This window comes from Macrosteles quadrilineatus, unplaced genomic scaffold (assembly GCF_028750875.1).
Source record: "Macrosteles quadrilineatus isolate MER2022 unplaced genomic scaffold, UCM_ALF_1.0 Scaffold_5__1_contigs__length_97177068, whole genome shotgun sequence".
In the NCBI taxonomy this organism is placed as follows: domain Eukaryota; kingdom Metazoa; phylum Arthropoda; class Insecta; order Hemiptera; family Cicadellidae; genus Macrosteles; species Macrosteles quadrilineatus.
Genome location: NW_026542598.1, coordinates 82,029,890 through 82,054,607, shown reverse-complemented (window position 1 = coordinate 82,054,607; position 24,718 = coordinate 82,029,890). Strand labels below are relative to the sequence as shown.

The following is a 24,718-nucleotide window of genomic DNA, read 5'->3' as shown; positions in this document are numbered from 1 at the left end:
CATGTTTACGAAAAATAAATATTCTCTAACTCCTCACCTAGTAGCGTTCTTATCTTAATTTGTGGTACAGTAAAAATAAATTACATTGACGTAGAAAGTGGTGTATACAGATTATTTTCAATCAAAGTTAAGGACAACCTAAAAAAAAACTCATTTATATACCGCTTAAGAAATGTGGAACTAATAAACAATGAGTTATATAGAACCCTCAAGCACAGAAAACATAATATATAGTAGTATGTTTTCTGTGCTTCAAGGTACAACATTTGTAATAGACTCTTTTTATACTTTGGTATTCCAAGTATAAATAATTGTAGAATATTGTGAACAGATTGCAGCAATATTGTCCATGAATAAATTCAACGATCAAGTTCACAGGTCTTGATAACAGATAGTGAATTTTTATCATGAACCAAAGTACAAAATGACGTTATTATTTAACATTTTTCTCAAAACTGCCGCCCCTAATTGTTGCCGCCCACAGGCTACACAGCGCGAAGAGGCGATTAGGCGAACAGAGCAGGTGAGCGCGCACACATACAGTACTATACCCAAACCCAACACACACAGGCACAACTCCCCCACCACACCATACCCTACGGGTATAAATAGAGGTTCGCTTGGCCTGCGCCACAGCATTCAAACTGCTACTCTTGCTCGCTGTAGTCACAAACAAAACACAGCTCTTCTAACTTCTACTTGCAATTTGCAATGGCTGCTCCATCCAAGTCATCTGCTACTGACAAAGTGTTTTCAAACGCAATGGACTCCAAAAGATCCAACACTGGTTGTAACAAGAGTTCACCACATCGTCCACAACTAACACCATTTGGCATCACTCCGCTTCAGGCTTCAACTTCAACTAGAAACTTCGCTCCGAATGCTTCACCTTCTTCTCGGCCTCGTCCATTCTATTGCAGTTCTCCTTCAGAGAAATGCAAAGAGCTAATTCGAATAAGAAAACTTTGTTTTGCTCTCTCTTTGTGTCACCGTTGTAACGATGGAGCAATCGATGGAGAACGTAGCGACGAGACTTGTGGTTTAAACCAGGATGTGTACTCTCCTGTTTTAAGTCCCGAGACTAGCACATCGTCCTCCAGCGAACTTAAAGTAGAAGATCCTAAACCAATCCGGATAAGAAAAATGAAAAGATGTACGAAGTACTTCTTTGTCGAGTGGTTGGGGTTCAATAGGATAATCATAAGACGCGGAGATACAAAATACCTCTTGCGTTTGCCCAGAGGTTTGGAAAACCCCGAACACCCTACAAAGAGGGACTATCTTATCCGGGATGCTTCGGGATCTTTGTCTTGGAAATCTTTAAAACAGACACAGTAAATTCACTTTTCAAAATTTTGGTAAAAAAATGTGTGGGCAATACGTTTAGTCTGGTATGACATGTCAGCATGTTGCAGAATTAAACGGGTTGTCCACACATTTTTTTACGAAGTTATAGTAACCTTGACCTAGTTCGCGGACTTGCAATTTTTGTTTATTGACAGATACGCAGAGTTAAAGAAGTAACTGAAGTAATGCTGTGAAAGTTGGTGGTGAGCTTGGTGAGCAGAGGCCGTTCTAGGGCTTTAATCCTTAAAGTAATCCACCTACAAATATAATATTGTAGCTTTTTAGCTCGTATTAGCTTTCAACATATAAAGCATGTTACTAGTTTTCTGTTAAGTTTATTTTAAATTCAACTACCTACTGTAAGTTTTAATACTGTAGCCCTATACCAACGTACAAAGAGAACATCCTCCCTAAAATTGACAAAAAAACGCCTTTTTGGTTGCTGCTACACAGTACATAGTACAATGTACAAGCTGCTACATAGATAATACCATAAACATAAAGTTTTCACAAAAAAACTACATACAACGAATAAACAAACTTACCTTCTCAATATAAAGTATAGAACAATTTAAATTAGTATGTCGTTTATTAGTGAGCATCTATTGTATTGTATCTTATTGTATTGTGGGTTGAGTATGCACTGAAAGGGTAACGAATTTTGATTTCTGATTGATGTTGGGGGCATCTTGGAGATGATCAAAACTTAATTATGTTGTCTCCCTGTAATCCAGCTACTAGGAGGTCACGAATTGAGGATATTTATGATTATGGGCATGCAATGTGAATACGGTACTCCCTGGTGTGGATTAACGTCCGCAATTAATAGTGAGTACTGGCACTACAACTATCCGCAGTACAATCCTGATAATTAGACCAATTCGTTAATACCAAGGCAAAAATGTGGGTCGGATTCCACTATAGTATAGTGGTAGGTTCCTTAGTTGCCAATAGCTGTATGGGCTATTAATTAACAGCTGTGTCTAAGGAATAAGTCGGCTTTAGTCGCTAAGACTACATGATCGCGCCGCTCATCCTACACTCATCCTTCATTCACATTTGGGTAAAATAAATACGCACATAGTGGCTTCCCCATCTTAAATAATTGATATAATTGAATGGGGTTTAGCATGTGAAATCAGTGAATCACAATGTTATCACCCATAAGAATAACATGGAAGGGTAAATTTGCTTTCTTTGTGGGGTTCAAGTTTGGAAATGCAACTTTTTAGATTTTTTCCAAAGTGCTTGGCCCAATACCATTAACATGTAGCAGTGGTCTAGATTTTCCGTTCCTGAATCAGTCAATAATTTCATAAAATGTTTAATTACTTAATTTATGTACCAGATACGAGGTTTTGTTAAAAATTCCTTTCTATAAATTATAATGTTTGTAATAAAATGCCGTTTACACCATGTTTCTGTCGTGTCTAGTTTGCGATATACAGAGTGTTCAGGTGGGGACATAATTTAGGTAGTGATTCCTTGGGTCAAAATAAGAAATAGCTAAAATACTGTATTACGATTTGTAGTTGTAAAATATTGTAGAACGAAAGCTCGCTCCGTGGTCTAAAACTTGACCAAAAGTATGTATTGTGCAAACTTATTTTTGAACTGATTTCACCCCATGCATAAAACTGATTTTCTGTTTATATTTTGTTGTTATTTCGTTACCAACATGGCAACCCATAAGGCCCATGTTATTTTTTTATTTTAAATTCATTTTTGTGCTTATTTTTGGGCCTATTTTAGTTTATAAAGGGATTCTGTACATATACAGGAAAATATCATTCATTTCGTACCAACCACTTGTAATTCGGTCCAGTAGTATGGTCAGGCTAGCTGTCAAAAGTTTTTTGGTATATATGATAAGGCTAAGCTAGGCAGGTTTACCCCAATTTTACAAATAAAAATCGTAATATTTCATTTATTTCTAATTCGATCTTTTTGAACTTGTTATCGTTTGATAGGGAATTAAAAATGCTAAATAAAAGTGTTTTTGACATTATTTCATAAAATCAGCCATTTTGTAGTAAGTGAACTAAGGTTTAAAGAACTAAAATGGCCGCCATTTTGAAACTTTAAGTTGAATCAAGATGCATTTTTTTCTACGATGGGTCTCTTCTACCTTTACATACATGCTAAGTTTCATAAAGATTGATTGCAAAAATTAAAAGATAAAAATGTTTATGTAAAAACACAATATGACGGATATCTGGTCAACGAAAAAAATATTCTTGATTTTCTATTTATTTTGACCTAAGGAATCACTACGTCACCTCTTTTGAACACCCTGTATAAGCAATGCTGAATAACGTGACCCCACTGACCCCATGCTACTTTCCCCGTCCCCAAATAGTGCACCTGCTGGGAGGGCGACAACATAGGTTTTGGTCATCTCCAAGATGCCCCCAATTAACAATGAGAAGTCAAAATGCGTTACACTTTCAGTGCTCAACCCCCTATAGATGCTAGACAAAGATTTTGTAGCGTTACTGAGAGCGCCTTCAATAATCGTTATACAGTTTGCAGTACACATGTGCTGTAAAGTTTCCTAAATACTGCAGGCGTTGTGATAATGCCATGCTTCGCAAGCTGAAGAGGACATGGTCCTATAATAGCACTAGAAGCACTATATATCACTAGAACAGTGTTCAGTGGGGTTTCGGCTCCCTGGACTGATACATCGTGAAACTAACTATGACGATGCTTTAAAGTGAAATAGAAGTTTAAAATGGCAAATTACTTGACAATTGTTCATCTTGACGCAAACAACACCTTTATGCATATTATTAGATTATTTTAAAGCTTACGAGCTTTAAAATAATCTAATAATAGCTAACTTTTTTACCATTTGCCGTGTGCGTAAAAAAGGTTTTTACCGTCTTTAAACATATACCAATAGCTTTCAATTAATAAAGAAGTCTTTTTAACACAATTTAAACTAATTCAAGGCTATTAATAAAATACCACATGCTATGTTGTTTATACTAAGAACAGGTAAAAGTAAATTAAATCTCTTTTAGCGTATTGTTCGAATGGTTTTGTTCCTGGAACAATGTCGTGATAAAATATGTTTTAAACTATTCAAGTTTAATCATATTTAAAGTAACTCTGGGTAGAAGAGTAGTTATAGTGCTCAACTTCAAATCTGAAGTTCGCTGGTTCGACTACAAAAAGTGTTTCGCCTGAACGTCATGTAAGCACATAAGGGAAACTGTTAGTTAATCCCTTGTCTGTGGTTCTAGTTCTAGTACAAGTAAGTTAAAGGGGAAAAAATAAGGTCTGTTATGAAATAATTTCTGAAGTTTCATTATAATCACAATGTAATGTAAAGCGGTGAAAAATGAAATTATTTACATTAAAATATAGCTTGAGTAATTTTGGCATAGAAGCAATCGACTGAATTAAATTAAAACAAAAATGTCACTTTGAATGGTTATGTTTGTTTCTCATCGTCCTATGTCATTTTATCACAATACTTGCTTCCATGAGCAACTGCATTTTCAAAGTTCAATATTATATCCGTTGGATTCTTTGGTGTAATTTTCTTGAGTTTGGATTGGTAGCAGCTCCTGAAGAATCTAAGATGGCGAATGATGTGATGCCTGAAGTAAAGAAGACTCTGCTCTAAGATTTTCCAGTTCATACTCCGACACAAGGGAAGATATCTTGCTTTTGACTTCCACCTGCAATAGAGGATTGAATGTTCTCACGGTCGCCTCCATGGCCGACTGAAGAACTTCGTCAGATGATCCTTTTTGGCTCTATTGTCTTGTCGGTCAATTTTCTTCTGTAAATAACTATTTAGGGATGAGTATATTGGAAGAGTTCGCTCCTTGTGGTCAATTATAGACTCTTGCTTGAAATCTTTGACTGTAGAAACTTCTGCATCAAGCTCAGCTGGTTCATTTGAAGGATCTTCCAATTCCTGATCTTCCGAGTTTTCAAGCAGAACTGCGTTGTATTTTGGCTCTCTTTCACTGATGAATGGTTTTAAAAATGACATCAAATCTGCATATCTGTAAGGCTTCGTGGGGTTTGCCTGTCCGCTTGAAATTCTTTGTTTCTTCAGCGACTTTCGGTAGCTGTCGCGAATCGAAAACCACTTCTTTTTGCACTCGGTAACTGAAACAACATATTCTGATTGAATTAAGCATTTTGGTAAATAAATACAGCGTGTTCCTAAAAAAAAATACTATGATGTACTAAATTATTATTTGTTTGTTTTAGTCTCTTTAAAAAGATATATAAAAAATTTTATGTTTTGAGGGTAAAAAATGAGATAGCCCAATTTTTTTCCTAAAACATCCCCCATAAAATACCGTTACCATGGTCCGATCATGGTGGTTCGCGAACGCATTCAAGTTTATCCCACCTTAAACCAAAACACCTTTAAACCAAATATCATCAAAATCGGCCAAAAATTAATCAAGACACATACACATACAGATACAGGGTGCTAAAAAAATGTGGGGATATAATTTATTTAGTGGTTCCTTGGGTAAAAATAAAGAGAAAATCAAGGATACATTTTTTTCCAAAATCGCTTCGTTAACCATCCAACATTTTGTATTTTTTACATAAACATTTTTATTTTTGGACTATATTCACCGATCTATCTTGATTCAATTTAAAATTTCATAATGGTGGTCATTTTAATTTTTTAAACTTACATTTCTCAAAATTGGCTGTTTTTATGAAAAAATGTCAAGAACACTTTAATTTATCGTTTTTAATTCCCTATCAAACAATACCAAGTGCAAAAATATAGCTTATGCCTTATTCGTAATATTTCAGCTATTTCTTATTTGATCTTTTTTAACAAGTCGCCATTTAAACTACAATTACATAACTAGGGGACAAGTTATCGTTTATGATTAGATCGTATTATTTGGTTACACGAGGTTTTAAATTATTGTAATAATGGGAAACAAATTGTTAACAAAGCACGACCTCTACATAAACCGTACAGAACTAACGATCAAATTGTCTTCAACTGTTCCAAGGATGAGAAATCTACCATGGGAGTATGTTTTACTGTATCTATGGTGTTATTCATTCTACCATAGATAAAAATATACTCCCCCATGTAAATAAAAAAAAAAAAAATAAAAAAAAACCATCTTTAATCATCTTCAATTTTTATCTTGATGGAAATCTATCAAGGATGGGAATTCTACTAAGGGAGTATGTTTTGATAAACATACTCCCTTGCAATTCCCATCCTCATGGAACAGCTAAAGCCAATTTTATCGTTAGTTCTGTCCGGTGCACTGTAGATATCGTGTTTCGTTTACAGTTTGTTTCTTGTTATTTCAGCCATTTAAAACCTAGTTTAACCAAATAAAACTATATAATCATAAGCAATTGCTTGTACCCTATTTACATAACCAAACAGTAAAGAAAAAATCATTAAATGAATCCTAAGATAATATAAACACAATTTCGTCGACACTAACGCCCGGTGTCACCGGACATGAACTAGACACGAAAAACAAGCTAAATTTACAATGGGATGAGAAGTCTACTTTGTAGGTTAGAAAATAATTCTACTTACCGTTACTGTTGACTATAGCTGCTATTTCACTCCAAGCGTTTTCTTTCATAAAGGCGTCGTGGTAGTTCCTATCCGACGAATTATATAAATGTTCATATAAACGCACTGCCTCTATTAACTCCACATCTGCACATCGAGACATACTGAATAGGTAATAAAACAACTGTAAATCTAATCTAGTAGGAACAGTAAAACACTCGACCATAACCATGTGGGTGGACTGGTGGACTGTGGAAATTGGAAACATAAGCTGCAACGCTGGAGGGAGGGAACGGATGCGTAGGGAGGATGTCCGTGCCGCTTCCCCCACCAAACTAAATGCTTTGTTTTGCCGCTCCGGCCGCTCCCCCCGGCGTGGGGCATGGTTTCCGGTTTGATCCGGAACGAATTGCGAAATGGACGGTCCGGCGGTCGGCGCGGCGACTCTGGTCCGTAGCGGCGCAGTGAGTGAGTGGACATAAAATACTGGACACAAACCTCAACACCTTTACAGCTGACATAACCAACTTTAAATAACCACTACATTAAACATTAGAAGAAATACGCTACAATATACTGTTTTAACGATCTTCCCACGCAAGGATTTAGTCCACAACAGCTGTTTGCCGCCAGCTTAATCAAATGGGGTTCATTACGTACTACTGTACTGTAAGTAGTTTTTTATCGGACACCAGCTGATTATATTTGACATTGAGTGGCTATAAATAAAAACATAACTTTCTCTTAAGCACGGGTCACACTAGGCTGGCATCAGCGGCGAATTGAAAGAAGCCGCGACTGTCAGCTTAATGTGACGACAAAATTCGCAGCTGACACTGAGCTGACTCAGCTTGGATTGGTGAGCCGGTGATGCTAGTGCCAGCTGCTGATCACCAGCGGCTGGCGAACAGCCTAGTGTGACCCGTGCTTTAGGAGTAGTGATTGTTAGTCCTTTAGTAAGTGAGGAAATATTAGAATTTATACAGATATTTTATTGTATTGTAAGTTAGCTTAGAGTAGTATGGCGTAAAATCGTACGTCCAAAATGTGTTTACCGGACTCGTATGATAATCCCCCACTCGCGTTCTTCTCGCACGGTAACGACCACAATCGTCAGGTAAACACGACGATTTTCGGGACTAATAACGACGTAACATAGTCTAATATACTATCAATTGACGAAATCACAATTCACAATTAACAACCTGTAAATACGAATTACAGTAGGCCTATCCTATGATACGAAAAAATTGAAGATTCAAACCATTGTTGTAATTGAAGGTCGGCAATGCAGCACAGCGTTGATAGTTCCAGTTATCACTGTCCGACTGCGCTGATGTCTAGTTGTTGAACATCAGTATCGCGCGGCCATTTGAAATGCAAGTGATTACAGCTTTTGCAGAGCTTTATAAGTAAATTACAGAGAGATATTAAAATATTACGTATACAGTTGTACATGCATTCATCAATTTTTGTGGAATCGTCACGTCAATCTGAATTCAATTTATTATATTATTGGCAAAATTATTTCTTGTTAAAAGATGCGATCACAACAATTGTTCGAAAACGCCATCTTCATATTTTATAAATAATACAGTAGTGGCAAATGTCAGCCTACGTTAAAACCCGACCCGTAGGAGAAAAACAACAAGAAGAAAGATAGATGCTATGACTTATAACTGTTGTCAATATACTGTAAAGTATCTAAATTTATAAAACTTTAGTTACACCAAATCCAAATAATAATGAACAACACAACAATACAAGTAAAGTGAAATTTACCGACGTCAGATTTCGAATCGTGTAAGGTGGTGCGCTCACATTGCAGCGGCTAATAGCCGAACTACTAACAATCTTACAGAAATATCAGCTGATGCGAAGCAAGTTGTGCCAACAACAAAGCATGGGTTAGGAATAGTGTTCGTACGGTTATTGTGTTAATAGCGGTTTTACTGAAGTTTCTACATTTTCAAAATACTCCTTTTATAACAGAAATCGTTGTTGTGAAGAGTTTACGAAGTATTTGTCAGTTCAGGTCTGTCTATGTATGTGGGAAATATTTGTCTGAGCAGTGTTATGTTGGCTAACATGGTTCACGGCTGTCTGCCGTCTGCCTGTCAGTTCAGTCCGCCAGTTCGCTACCCGTCAGTTGATTCAAATTTTAGTTGGTTTGTGTTTAGTGTAGTGAATTCCCAAACTCGCCGGTTCAAACGTTACATTTTTTATTTATTCAATCAGTGTGTTGTTTTGGTGCTCAATAAAGTGTGTGCTAGGAGATTTAATTACTCAATTTCAATGGTTCTTGAATACCTGTGTAAAAGTGTGCTTTTAAATCATCGACGCCGGTGTTTTTAGGTTAGGCCTCAGTTTGGATTCTATAAACTCGATTCATCCTGTTGAAAATATATTCAATTTTAGCCTAATTATGGCAAATAACGTAGAAAAAGAACCAGCTTCGAAATTTGAACTCTCTCGAGAGGTTTCTAGCCATTATTTCAAAAGTTCTTTTGCAAGATCTATGTTTAGTAACTCTAACCAAAGCAAGTCCTTAGACTTTGTTTATTTTGACAACAGTACTATCGACGAAGAAAATGAAAACGAGAGTAAAACACCAACAAACGATTTTAACATTTCTGGAAATAAGGCAAACGGTGTTTTCACTAGCCCGCTGAAACGTGGATATTCAACCAAACTCTACGATACAAAATACGAGCCGGAGTTTCTCAAATCCAACTCTGGGAGGAATCAAAACAACAACGCGATTACTTTTTGGAAAAGAAAACAGGTAAGTGTCAGAAACTTAAACTTTTAGATTTAGATTCCTTTCATAGTTGATTGATATGAAGTAAGTATCCAATACTTACTTAACTCAAATAAAAATAATATGATCATCAAAGAATAACGTAAAAACTTGTATGGCCCAAGCCAAAGTGACAAATTTAGAATCCTAAAATTTTATACTCTACGTACTTAGTGCATTCTAAATGCAGATATATAGCTGTGACCTCACATTACAAACAAATAATGCAGCATTTATAGTTTATGATGTTGAAACGGCTTAGCAAACAGTTTTAGGTCGTTATAAATTGACTCATTGAGAAATAATTAGGCCTGCAAGTCTTTCCACGAATATTCCGAAGAGTTGTCGCCAATATTAATCGCCGAGGAAGTGGATTTAGTGTGTTGTCTCTTTATTTAAACGATTCTTAACTGCTTGCCTGGTTTTGATCAATGTTTTATAAGGTATACTTGTGGTCAGTTTCAAAACGGATAAATGGACGTAGGCCTAGGCTATACTTTATTTTGATGCTACTAACCCCCGTTGTTCAATAAAATTTAGGCCTACATGGAATCGTCTAGACTAAAATCAACACAAGATACTAACATAAACATTCTAAGTTACTGTAAGGGAGTAAGTTATGTTTTATCCATGATGAAATCGTACCAACCCCTGTTTCATAGATTTTAAAATATGGATCAACTTATTTTATTATCATTGTCAACTAGCTAATTAACATTTTTCAACCTAAAGATATTTTAACAAAATATTAGATTAGGGTTAGGTAACTAGGCCTATGTAAATTATTGCTTGTCATATTTTGTAGTGGTATAATCAAAAGAGTAATGGGCAGGCTACCAAATCTATAAAATAATAGGCTAATACCCTAATAATAATAAAGGATTTATTTTATCATGGAATAGGTTTGAGCTATGTTACGAAATTAAAAATCAAGTTTGTTTCAAGTGAGTTGCTTCAATCGATTTGGCCAAAAGGAGATTTCACAAAACCAAATTCAAATCAGCGTTATTTCATTTTTCTGAGAAATAAATTTTTCCTTCTACGAAATTGACCCGCGTTTCTCTGTAGCCCGGTAGATTAAAAACTCTTCAGCATTCTGTAGGTCAGCTGGTGAAGGTGAGGAAAAGGTGTCAGTTTCTTACCTATCATCATCGTCCCCTAAGTATTTTGTTGGTTATAACAACCTATAAACAGGAAATGGGGCGTGAGTCGCTGAAAAGGTAGTTTACTTCATTTTCCCTTAAAATTGATGATTTCACTTATACCGGTACCCTATAAAAAGGGGCGTCCAGTGATCACAGGGGCGACACATAAATATATTGTACCGTACCCTGGAATCAACTCATGGATTTTTGTGCACGCCAGAAAACTTAAGTTTCCACATATTTCCATGTGTAGGTATTTGTTAAAAATATGGAAGATTTATGTCACATTCAGGGTTGGCTGGGAAAAGTAGAATGTAACCTACTGGTAATTGCTAATAGATTTGGTGATTATTAAGAATATTGTAACATAGATGCAATTGTAACACAGATACAATCTCAACGATTGTTGAAAGATGAGTTTGTAGCTTTGTTACCACTTAGATTTAACTACGAATTGTTGCAATTCTTGGAACATACTCTCTTTTAAGGTGGATTAAATATTTAAAATTCAATGCATCCAAAACGCAGAGATGTTTCTATAAAAACGAGGGAGGAATGAGGATTGGGTCGTCCCCATTTGGCTTGTCTCCAATCACTACAAAGACTTACAGCGATCACAAACCAAGCTGAACATCTACGGTTACTACTTCCGGTTCACTAATGTTTGTTTGGTTCTTATGTTGCTAAGTTTATGTTGCACCACTGCATCCCTTCCTGCTTTTGAAAAGTTAAAAATAAACCTTTATCAAAACTAACGTGTAGTTTATAGATAGTGTTGTTTGATATAAAGTGGGGGTTTAAATTGAATATTCGATAATGTTTTTAGTGATTAGTCAGTAATTTGCCATAATTAATAATTTTAATGAGGTTTGGAAAATAGTTCATTAATCTCCGGACAAAATATGAACAACTTTTCATCCTAGTAGAGAATACATCTTGCAGAAAGGATTGCGAACTCCGGCTACAGAAAGAGTGTCCTAATCCAACTTATTGCTAGATAAGGTTTTCCAAAAGATCTAAATAGTAGCACAGTACGTTGTTCCTACTAAACCGTTTCAAAAATGTTGCCTAGTACCTTTCTAGTACCTGCTAGGAGGTCAGCTAGATATATACAATAGTCTTCAATTTCGTGTGTTGAACATTGAAAGGAACGAGATACAAGTATTACTACACGACGTACTAAACAGTTATTGGTAGGGATTGAAAATATTTTATTAAGTATCCACAATAGCAAGCATAATTTGTGTTTTCTGACTATATTCCCGTTTTAGATGTCTTTCTTCCGTTTACGATATCCATGGAAAATGTTATACACACGTATGGCGAGGAGTTTTATCTTAGGATCGAGAAGTAGCCTACTTATTCCGAAAAGGACAATTCAAAGCTCATTTTAATACTTAACTCACGCACCTTGTATTCGAATTTTTGGATTGTGTTTAATTTTATTTTCAAACACCTTAACATCTTTTTAGGTTTCATAGAAACTGTTTAAAGCTACCCTCAACCATTAACAATCTTTTTACTTATTCACACTTTTTTTGAATTTTCTCTTAATTTTCTGCAGCAACCTAAACATATACGAAAATATTTGTGGACTACTACACCGTGCACATTTTGCAGTATATTCCGAGATGTTGCACTCACATCCTTAAAACATTTACGGAATTTAAGTTTTTTACCACAACTCCATTGATATCACACCCCAGTCCTAGTACCTCACTTTTGCCGCTCTGTTTACCCATTTTAACATTTAATTGTCCCAAAACCTTGATCGCTCTGATGATCAACTTATCTCCACATAACGCACACTGCTCAGCGCTCCTTGCCCACATGAATATTCTATTTGGTGCGCGCTTCACGCATAGTGCGTGTGAGAGAGTGCATATTTACATCAGGTCATAGATATTTCCACGCAACCCATTTATGATTAGAGTTTAGATGATTTTTCTTGTGAGAAACTATTGCGGTACTCGTCAATGAGCTCTTGAAGTGCGTAGAAGCATAGATTAAAGGAGTAGACACCCCATTAATGTCTGTCTATATCCTTTCTATGGCAGAAGCCTCAAACCTTAGGCCCCTCGCCCACTATACGATTTCGGTCGTACGACACTGTGTCGGAACGACAACATTTCCGCAGTGAACCATTGGATCTTATGAGAGCTCGCCCACTGTACGATAATCTCACGACTACGACAAACTGTCGTGAAGCAGTCGTCCACTGCCACTGTGATACACGACTGTCGTACGACTGTCTAACTCGCAGTGGCGTGTACGATCAAATGGGCGCTCGCCCACTATACGATTTTTATCGTATGTCGTGCGTTCTCCCCAGTAGTCTTATATACTGTAGGCCTATACTTTTTGCAATTAACTCATACTTCGTCATTATTATAGTTGTTATATCACTTTGCGTATTTCTTATCGTGAATAAATATTTTTTACAATTCATGCATACTTTTTTATTATAATGTTTGATATATCACTTGGTCTTATTTTTCAACCATTATTTTGCGTAATTTTGATATTCCTATTTATTTTTTACAATTTGTTTATATTTTTCTTTATATTATGTCTAAATATTGCATCACTTATGAGTAAATATACCAAAATAATTATTGAAACAATGCTAGTTTGGCTATTATTTATTATTGTATAATCTTAATTATTAATTATATTGTGTAAAAAAGTTTCACTAAAACCTATAAATATAATTTTTTGTAGATTATATTGATAAAATTAAATCTATTTAAAAACTAATCCAAAACAATTTAACATACATACTTTTTACCAGACTATCCCAAAACCCTATGATAGTTATGGTAAATTTAAAAACTTGTAAAATGCATGGACTAATATAATTTGAAAATTTCTTTAAATACATTAACTTAAAAAATAATTTACACATAAAAATAAATGTTTCTTTAATGCTGTAGGCCTACATTGGCCACTATCGCCACAGCAGCCACATTGCAACAACACGTAACGGAATCATTGTTTTACTATTTGATACAGAACCACTGTTTTAAGATATTGCGCAATACACCCACACCTCACTCTTCCAGGGCTACCGAGCAACTGGCCATTTATCCGACAAAGTGTCGTAAAGTGGGCGAGGACCACACAGATGATAAGAATATCGTACGACACAGTGTCGTACGACCGAAATCGTATAGTGGGCGAGAGGCCTTACTCGTGTGGTGCTGGAATGTAGGTTCACTAGTAAGCGTGTGAACACATAACTCAAACAAAGAACCATCAGATTTTTAGATTTTTGAATAAGAAGTAACGGTGTAAGTCTGTAAAAAATAGGTACTATTATAGACGAACTCTTGATAATTATTGCATATATTGCATAATCATCGTTCATCTTATGGAAAGTGGGGTTAGGATAAAGAAGATGGATCTTTTACCCTAAAAAACGGGTGTTTACCTTTTTTGACCGAATAAAAAAGTGATGAATTATTTTTTACAATATAGGCTACATCTACTTATAATAATTAATGTCAGGTTAGAGTACTAACAGTAAAAGTACTACAGTATCAATATGTTCTATTTACAGTAGACTAGCGATACTATAGTCAGAGTATTTACAGTACTACTGTGTTATCATTGTCAATCATTGAGATGATGGCGCACCTAAGTGGCCCAAATATGGGTGAAGGATGAGTGTAGGGGCCTAGAATGGTGTGAGATGATCGGTGTAGCTTTTTGCTGACTGAAACAGCTGTTTCTAGCCAGGATCATTTTCTAAAACCCAATCAGGGAAGTTGAATCCAGTTTCGAAAAATCAATTAAACTACTGACTTTTAGTTCGTTCGCAAAATTTAGGCGGGCCGAGGGAAGTCCCCCAATACCTTTTTTGCTTAATGTATATAGCAGCTGACTGCCGTTTTGACAAACCGTTGTCGTTGGGCAAACCTCAGCTGTTGCGTAGTTTCAAAGGTAGGACCATGTGGGGATTTCTTCCCATAAAACCGCCAAAGTTTGTGAAGTGCGTATAACAACTCAGGATCGATCTGTGGTAGACTATCAACATAGCATATTCCGCAAAATTGTTTGATATTCCTATTTTACAGCTTATAAAAGAAAACAAATTACATTCTAATTTATGCGTTAACTGCAGAGCTATTTCAAATCGTCTTGACAACGGTGAACCCAGAAGTTATTTTAATCTTAGTGTTTTACACCTGACTCTATAAGATAAATATGATACGATTTGATGATTGATTGGTTAGTTGTATCACTATAATCATAATCTATTTTGTTTTCCAGCAGGAGGTTTCGTTCAACAAACCTGGCGAGTTGGAATTTTCTCAATCAGACGAAAACACATCTCCCAGAAAGGTAGGCTCAAATACTGTCCATGTAGCTGTGAAGTGTATTGCATGTGATTGTAGAATTTAGCGGGTCAGATGTTTAGTTTCGTTACTGACCTAAATCAGCTGTGACCATTTATTAACCCAATGAACCTCACAAGTTTCGAACTAAACAACAGACCTAAAGGAATTAACAAATTACGTTTGTGGTTAAAATCTTGGGAGTTGTGTACATATTTATTTCAAATTCTACATGAACTTTTAGTAGATAAGTAAAACGCGGAGGATGAAAAGGTATCTCGGGAGTTTTTACAAGTCCCAAACGACCAAGAAAATATTTGGCTGCATCGTCATTGCAATTGTTCTTCTCGCTGAAGGAACAAAAAATGAGTGCAACAAACAATGGATGCAACGTGTACATTTAGTTGTGCTATGTATGCTGCCTTTCCTTCCATTATATGGTCGTCTTCCTGGAACTGGGACGGGGAAGTGTTTGCACTTCCCTTCGGGAGTAAAATCTTGTAACGGTACCAAGACAAAGGAGAATTTACAAAAGTTATGTGCGCTGCTGTTAATGTTTTCATAATCCAACGATTTAAGCTAACTGAATGGACAACCTACTGAAATTTTAAGGATGTGTTCTGTCCCCCGTCGACTATTATGGCATTAACTAAAACCGCATAAATAAATACAACGTTTAGACTCTGTAGTCAATCTAGTTAAAACATTAACTTATTATTGGATACAAGTAGTCAAAGGTACAAACGTAAATACAGCTACCATGCTACTTCTGTTCCTTATAGATGAAATGTTAAATGTGACGCAAAACTATTGGGAAATTATTTAGTGTGAAATCAATCAGAGGATCGCAAGCAAATGCACGTGTGAAGTATTTGAACATTATTAACCCAGTGAACAAAAAGATTATGTAAAAAGTATGAAAGAAACAGTAAGCCAAAACCAACGCAATCATAAGTCAACAAGAAACACACAATACAAGCTCGCGATTTTACAATATTATAAGAACTATTGAGAGGTTCTACTGTACAATTTTTTTCTATTATGATCCCTATAGTTAGTGATTGTGTCAGCAATGATATCATAAATATACGAAACGCACAAAACATTCCAGTACACATTGTTATAATTCAGTTTTCCCCTTTTGAATAAAAAAAATCTTTAGAGTAATCACTAACCAGTCTACCCAAGTTTTAAGGTCAATAGTATTATGCTCGATTTCTATAAACAGGTTGACTCGAGAAACCCCCCGTTCCTTGATATGCGATATACGACTCGACCATATAGAGTTCCCACAATGCAACACGATATTAGGACGTTGTCCCCGGTACTGTACAGTAGCAGATCAGCTGATAGGTGACTTTACCCGAGTCAGCTGACCTTTCCCATCTCGGAACTGAACGAGTTTTTCCCGTTGGTGAGCTGGTGAACGACCTGTCGCTGTCGGTGAACTTGTGTTAACATCACGCCGTGATGAACTGATATGGAGTTAAGAGGAGTCAAATTTTAAAAGTATCAGTACATGTATTTTTAAACGTATAGCATACGAAAATTTTGCTGATTTATTATAAACTGAAGTAGGTTTAACTAGAAACCTGTTACCTCGGCACATACTTGAGTCTCCCTTAATTTTCTTCATCAGTGGATAGTTCTTATATAAATTGATATAAAGTGATGTCTGTGTGTGTGTATATATGTGTACAGAGCTACAGATTACACTTGTGGTCCGATTGAGATTAAATTCGGTATGTAGGTACTAATCCATGGTATTTCCAGGTGTTTTTTTTTTAATTTTGATTTTTAATTTTGGTTTCCCCATAAAATAGGGAAAGTCGTATTTTATAAAAAGCCGGGTTTTCTTGAAATTAATATGTGATAATCCTTATAATATTCAACAACATAATGCGTATCCAGTACTTTTATTCGTCGATCGTAGTAGTGAAACATTTCTGAAACTGTAAGCAGACTTCACCTTATTTTAAAATCCAAAACATGTTTTATATGGATTTCATGTTCGTAACGTCATAAATTTGTTGATGTTGACTAATGTTTCACCTTTTGATTTTAAGGTAGACTTTAGGAGTTATGCCTTGCTGTATTACGAGAGAAGGAGTTATGCATTATAATCAAAACGTGTTATGTAGTCTAAATAGTTTTAAAATTTGCGGGGTTAAAGATATTTGCGAAAACTCACACATCACTACATTCCCAGATGTAAGCTGGCGATTTTTGGGCGGGGAGGTGTCATAAGGGCGGCTTGGTAGTGATTTCAGGATTTGACGTTATTGCTTCCGGTCGATAACAGCCCCGTTTCCGGTTGTCGTCTGAGCGTCCGTCCGGTTCCAAAATAAAATAGTTTCTCAATTAGCCTCCGACTATGGGACAGTTTTTCGTCGCTTCGATTATCAAAGCATCGAGAGATGTAAAAGAGCGTAACAATATCATACTCTGTGATTGGTTCATTCAATTATGAATTTAAAAATCAAACATTGGCTACAGTTAGTTTATATACATGTGTGAAGTCTACCATAGTTTATAATATTCAATGCTTGAACATTTTGAAATATCACTTACCTTCCATATAATTGGTGCTACTAAATACTTCGTATACAAACTCCTCATATGAAGTTTGTACTGGTAATATTTGTAAAAGTACAATAATATTTATTTCTTTCCAACAATATTATATTTTATTTGTAAATCGGAATGGTCTGCGTTACAAATAGTTGACTTTTCAAAATCAAAATTGTTCACTAGTAAAGTACTAGTACTAATAAAGCCGGCGTTTGTGAAATTTGCATCATGAGTAAAGGTTTTTTGTATGTTATGCAGTACCATAAGTTATATTCTTTCAAGTTATTGGCGAAATTTTTTACAAGCAATAAAATAAGAAATGTCACTAATATTTATCTAAATATAATTTCTCCTTTAGCCAAACGATATAGCATGCACAAATCTCCATTGTAAAATAAAAAAATAAATAATCTAATTTGCAAAATGAACAATAAATCTCCTAGAAATTAAAGCTACTAACATTTTTACCTTGTTTGGCTCATGCAAAGTTTTATTTTTATCTTTTGCTTCTTAATATCATAATTGCCAAAAACGTAAAGTTAAGGATTTTACACTCTTGTTTTAAACACATTTTTGTGATAATGTTTATGAGCTAACTAATACAAATACTGTATCATATGAATAAATCGAAAACGCATGTAGGTGCATTCTTCCAATTCAAATCACGTGTCCACGTACAATTTAAACTCTTCGAAACTTTGTTATAATGTTCAACAGTTTTTACACTAATCCGACGGATGCCACTAATCACTGACCATGTTAGCTCAATTATTCCACCATCCTCTATGGCCGTGTCCTGTGCCGGTCGCTAACAGCTGTTAAGTTTCCGCCAGCTGACCGGTTATGCACGTCAGATCAGCTGATCGACGTGTAATTGTTGAGTTTACACGCTGTCAGATGGTTCGTGCGATTAGCGGTCAAGCTTTCGATGAGTTGTCAATTATATCTGCTGTTTTTGTGCCGTGTGGTTGTTTATTCTATCTTTTTTTAGATTTCCATATTTTGAAGGTGAATTTAGTGAATTGTTATTATTAATTAATGGTATTTATCGTTATATAATAGAATTTCGGGTGTTAGGATGTCCTATATGTATGAACCAGCTGTAGTATACAGGTCTAACAATTAAAAAGTCGCAAATTTGATCCTGAGAAAACTCTGTAGCTGTTTGATGGTTTGAAACACAGATCATCTCACAACGGAACATTCTACATTCATCCTTCACTCATGTTTGGGTTAAAATACGCACTAAGTGGTGTCATCATCACAAATAATTGATAATTTATGGTTGGTTGACCCCTAGAAATATAAAATATTTGAACGAGTCGCCAGCATGATTATTTTTAGCTGATCCTAAGGTAAGGAAGTATTTAAATCCATGGTAATATAGGGAATTGTCTAGTTTAGGTGATTTCACTTTCATGCTTACCAGACTTGTTAAAGCGCTCATGCTTTTGTACGTAACAGTACAGAAAATCAGAAACCTTGTACATGATTTGTACAATATTTCACATCTTTTTAAAACAGAATCCATGTTATCGTATTTTTACGATATACAATGCCGCAAGGGGTGTGCGGCTTTTATTTTTACGATTTTGGGGGAAGAAAGATGGGGAGGGCAGCCCAGCAGTCTGCGACATATTGTTATCCAATATGTCTTGTTTCTCATTGTTGTTCCTCCATAAATGTCAATGTTTTCTCGTTGTGGACCATTATTTAGCCTAATGGGGATTTGTTTGAAGCAATCAATTTTGTTTGTGCAGTATTATACATTAAGAGTATAAAAGGATTTTAATCGTTAAATATGCAATAAATGATTCCTGTCAAATAAAAAATTTGTGGGTAAATATTTATCTTTACAATCTATGGATTAGTTATGTATGTGTTTAGTAACTTCTCGAGTTTGGTATAAATTGCTGTATTTACAATTTTTTTAAAGAGTGCTAGACCTTATTCATTTAGAAAATTGAGCTTTTCGCACCGTAATAAGGTACCTCAGCTAAGGTGCAAGATACATAATTAACTCCATTGTCGATATTTATTGACAATAGCAATCATCATTATTCGGCAGTTTTTGCAGTGACATTCTAGGATACTAATTGAAATAAATACGTAAAAATGCTTTAACTGTGTTCATTGGAAAATTGCATTGGAAGATGCAAAGTAGCTTTCTTTTTATTTAGGCTAAGAAACATTAATTATAGAATTCTCTCTTGTTTATTCAGCTACAGTATTGCCAAAGGACAATAGGAAAGAAGAAATACATTTTCACAAAAACATTGACAAGATTAAATAAAAGCATATATCAACAATGGTTATAAAACTGCCTGTTGTGGTTGGAACAAAACAATATTCTTTTAGTAAAAATAATGCCAGATGAACAATACTAATTCTGTATGTATTTCTTTTTATTTGATTTAATCGATTTTTAATTTATTGAAGAACCATAAATAAATAGTAAAAATTGATTCATACTCTACACCAGACAAAAAATATCTAAGTGTCCTAAACTAAACCATAAATATACTCATATAAAGGAGTATGTATAATCGATGGTACTAGCTACCAAGACATACAATTAATTGTTACTTCTACCCGTTGTTTAATCATCAATCCAAATGACAAATGACCCATACCATCTGTGTGCTTGATTGTGAACTGTAGTTTTAATACGGATCTCTTTGACGAACCCCATACTACATATGACTTTGGTGAAGTAAATATTTTGTTCTTAATGTTAAACTTGTAGCTAGCTGTCTTAGAAAAAATTCGTTTAAATATTTCCAACAAATGTATAATGGAAATAGAATGTCTACTACAATATTATGTCATTAGTCAAAGATAGTACGTACATTATTAATAGGTTAGGAAATATTTCTCAATGATTTGTTTCCGGACTACATGACTAACGGGTAAATTACCCATAAACACAGAAATTCTCTGTTGAGCTGACTGAACTCCCCTTCAAATCTGAAGGTCGCTGGTTCGTTTCAAAGCAAGATAGTTTTTTTATCCAAGTGCAATATGTCATTGAGCTACAAATTAATGATGCTATCTCACAAATGGTTGACCAAGGTTTGGATCGTTTTGAAACGTGAATACTAATATGCCAATTGCGTAGAAACACAAACTCAAATAAAATAATGTCTGAAATTAAAACATATATTTTCTACTTGTACTGGTGAAATTACCTGCTGTCAAGTGATCCTTATGACCTTGAAAGGCGACCGGTTTCGATCCTCACGGGATCATCTTCACTCGAAAAAATAAATTATGAAATACATTTTCTACACTATTTCAACGACAAATACAAATTTGTTGGAACTATTCAAACAAAAAGTCTCCTTGGATCGTTGTAAGTAAACTTCCTATTTTTACCAACTTTATCATCTAAATTCCAAACATTTCTGCAGACTAAGCACTCTAAAACTGAACGAAGTTGTTTCGTTGTGAACAAATAGGCGTGATAAAAAGCTCGAGCATTCATAATTGCCGGCGCTTCGAGCATGTGTGGGATTAAACATATGTTGTGGGATGTATAATAAACTGCTCGATGAAAGAGATATTATTAAGTTATCATTGCATGTGGGTAGTCGCAAGTCGCTAGCTCATTTAATATATATTGTGGTCCATACCTGCGGGTACTGCCTTGATATATAGGTTCTATAGGTCCTTGCCGACGGCGAACTTTCAAATTCTTCCTGAAGGTCGGATTGAATTATATGTGGGGTTATTTTTAGAATCAGCGTCTTGATATTGAATTTTACGATATGATTGGCTGTAAGTGTGATTGAGTTGGAGAAGTAACGTTTCTGTAATGTTTAGAAAGGAGGAAAGAATAAGGGCGATGTATTTCGGTTGTTTGGGATATGAGTATATATTTTAAGGATCGTAAATTGCATATTTTTACTTCTTACTCGAGTGGTTTTTTTTTCAACTGATCACAATTTTTTTCAGATGGACTGCACCCTCTATTTTAACATTGTACTGATAAGGAAAACTATATGCAATTGTTACCATTGTTTACGCATGAGGAAGTCTTTATACCTCTTTCTTAAAAATGAAGAAGAGTTATCCATCCTATTACACAGCAATGGATATGTGAAATACTTCAGTGGTAGACAACCCTTAGTAGCTTGTGGTATGTTAAATCATTGGATATCCTGATGAATAATAATCTATAAAATATACCCATCCTGTATAGTAGTGATATGAATTAATCACAAGAATAATAATGTTACTGTAGTATGGAATTATAGTATGATCCTAAACTGGGTCGATTCTAGAATCAGATGCGGTTATTTATTTCGGCTTTCAAATAAAGATGCTATCTAACAAAAGGTCGTTGTTAGATAGTGCAGTAATAAGACCAGCACTTGTAACGTTCTAGTACACAAAACACATACAACATTCGTAAAATCACACACATTCATACAACAATTACAGAAATAAAGTATGAATGTCGTAAATTGAACTGAAGGAAAATGCTCAGAAGAAACACAGGAAAAAATCATGCAGTTTAAACATTATAAACAGGAAGAAACTCAACATGAAGCGTGCTGAAGTAGCGAGTGAATGTCAGAGTTTATGTAACACACAACAAACTGTAATAACCTCTGTGAAAGTAGTCCTCTTTGTTACACGTGTATTCAGCTCTTTCTGCTGACAGTCCAATTAAAAATCTAGTTTTAAAATAAATGTCATGTTCATGGGGTTTACTCTAGTGTCAAAGTTCGAAGTTATTATTTAATCTGTTGGTTTTGAGGTGAAAAGTGTTAAAATCTCGGTTAGTATTAAAATTTGCTCTTGTGTTTCCACTTGTACGAAATGTTGCCCAATGAACTTATGGTACATACGTAATGCTATATACGTTAGAGATGCATTGTTGTTTCTATTGAAGGGGGGATTTATTGATGAAAAATTATAACATTAAGCTGGTCAGCATAATAGAAATAGTCGAATTCGTCAGTAAAATATATAAACTCTAAATCAGTAAATTAAATTAAATCAATTATTATACCAATTACTGAGATAGGGACGCCACCTAGGAGCGTGTCTTTTCCAAATATGAGTGAAAGATGAGTGTAGAATGGAGTGAGATTATCTGTGTGGCTTTGTTGCTGACTAAGATCAGCTGTTTCATTAAGCCAGGAAAAGCTATTGGCTTTTCTCAGGATCGAACCGGTGACCTTTTGATCGTAGGCGAGCACAATGACCACTCGGCTACCCAGCCAGTCAACCTACACGTTCCATGAGTTAGCCTAAAAAGTGGTAAATAGTAGCCTAAAAATGTCTCCATTTAAAAAAAATTCAACAGAGTTATGATTGATCTCCTTTCGAAGCATCTTAAAGACCGTACCTATCAAGTACTCAACTATTTAATACCGTCCCAACGAATTACAAACATACATTTGACATTGAGAAACTATAGAAACAAATTAAATTTCTCAATTCAGTTTAGATTGAGTCGCAAACCCAAATTGTTGAGGTGGTTGGTGTAGAATGTAAATTCCTGGCCGTTATCTCCCGACCTTCGCCCCGAGCTGAGGTCTCCTCGCGGTTGTCCGTGACTGACATGACGTCCGTCAGCCCAGGTGGTGATTACCTGTAGGAGGGGTCTGCGGTTATGCGGTCTGAGGACTGCGGTCTACACGACACGCGTACCGTCACCGACCTGCGACACTAGAAAAAAACATGCAAAGGCGTACCTCCGAAAGCCACTAACCTAAAAGACATTGTTCCGAAAGCCACTAACCTAAAAGGCATAGTTCCGAAAGCCACTAACCTAAAAGGCATAGTTCCGAAAGCCACTAAAGTAAAAGACATTGTTCCGAAAGTCACTAACATAAAAGGCATAGTTCCGAAAGCCACTAACCTAAAAGGCATTGTTCCGAAAGCCACTAACCTAAAAAGCATTGTTCCGAAAGCCACTAACCTAAAAGGCATTGTTCCGAAAGCCACTAACCTAAAAGGCATTGTTCCGAAAGCCACTAACCTAAAAGGCACTGTTCCGAAAGCCACTAACCTAAAAGGCATAGTCTTGAAAGCCACTAACCTAAGAAGTATTGTTCCGAAAGCCACTAACCTAAAAGGCATTGTTCCGAAAGCCACTAAACTAAAAGGTCTTTATTCCGAAAGCTATTGCTCCAAAAGTCTCTGTTGCGAAATGCATTTTCTCCAAACGCACTGCTCCGAAAGTCACTTTACAAAACAAATGTTTGGACTGATACCTGGATATGTATATTTTTTGGAGCAATTGTTTGGAACAATGTCTTAAATTGGTGGACATCTTATTTGTACACTATTGTGAGATTATTATACACAAGCGTTTCAAAATATAAATAAAGTAATATGGTTGAACTAAGACATTGGACTGTTTATCACTATGTTTTAGTTGGCATTTTATGTATCAGCAATTTATGTATCAGCATTTTATTAACAGCAAATATGACTGAAGAAAATCTAATTTAATTTTATGATCTAAAATGGGAATTATTGTAGAATTGTAGTATTTTCCCATAGAGTCAGGGCTTTCAGAAGTTAACCTGATACCACTGCTTTTAGAATCAACCAGATGGGGTTTTGTTGTATTGAAAGACTAACTGAGTTAAAAGTTTGTGATGGTGGCTATTTCTCCCTCCTGTAGCCCCCAACAGATGACAGACAATTCCAACCCCGTGGGACCTACCCTTGGTCTACAGCACGTGTTGGCAATTTAGCTACAATTTCACATTGTTTTCTTCCTTTTACTTTCTCCCCCTATACCATAGTATATGGAGAAAGTATTGTTTTCGTCAAAATTTTCGAGTTTGAGTTTTGAGTGGATATATTCGTTTTGGGTCCCCCTGGACCCAAAAAAGTGGTTTTCGAAGTGATGTCTGTGTGTGTGTGTGTGTGTGTGTGTCTGTGTGTCTGTGTGTCTGTGTGTCTGTGTGTCTGGATGTGTACAGAGCTAGAGACTACACCTGTGGTCCGATTTCGA

General features: G+C 35.6%; 1 protein-coding gene across 2 annotated transcripts in view; it reads left to right on the top strand.

The window, feature by feature from the left end:
• The window catches only part of LOC128995261 (uncharacterized), a 124,816-nt gene that overhangs the window by 2,764 nt on the left and 97,334 nt on the right, over nt 1–24,718 (top strand). The window contains exons 1-2 of one of the 2 annotated variants that reach the window (XM_054420216.1): nt 9,026–9,671; nt 15,104–15,175. In XM_054420216.1, the coding sequence (XP_054276191.1) occupies nt 9,312–9,671; nt 15,104–15,175 (432 nt within the window). In that variant the 5' untranslated portion in view covers nt 9,026–9,311. Of the gene's footprint in view, nt 1–9,025; nt 9,672–15,103; nt 15,176–24,718 lie in introns of those variants that run through there. The other variant, XM_054420217.1, reaches the window with a different exon arrangement.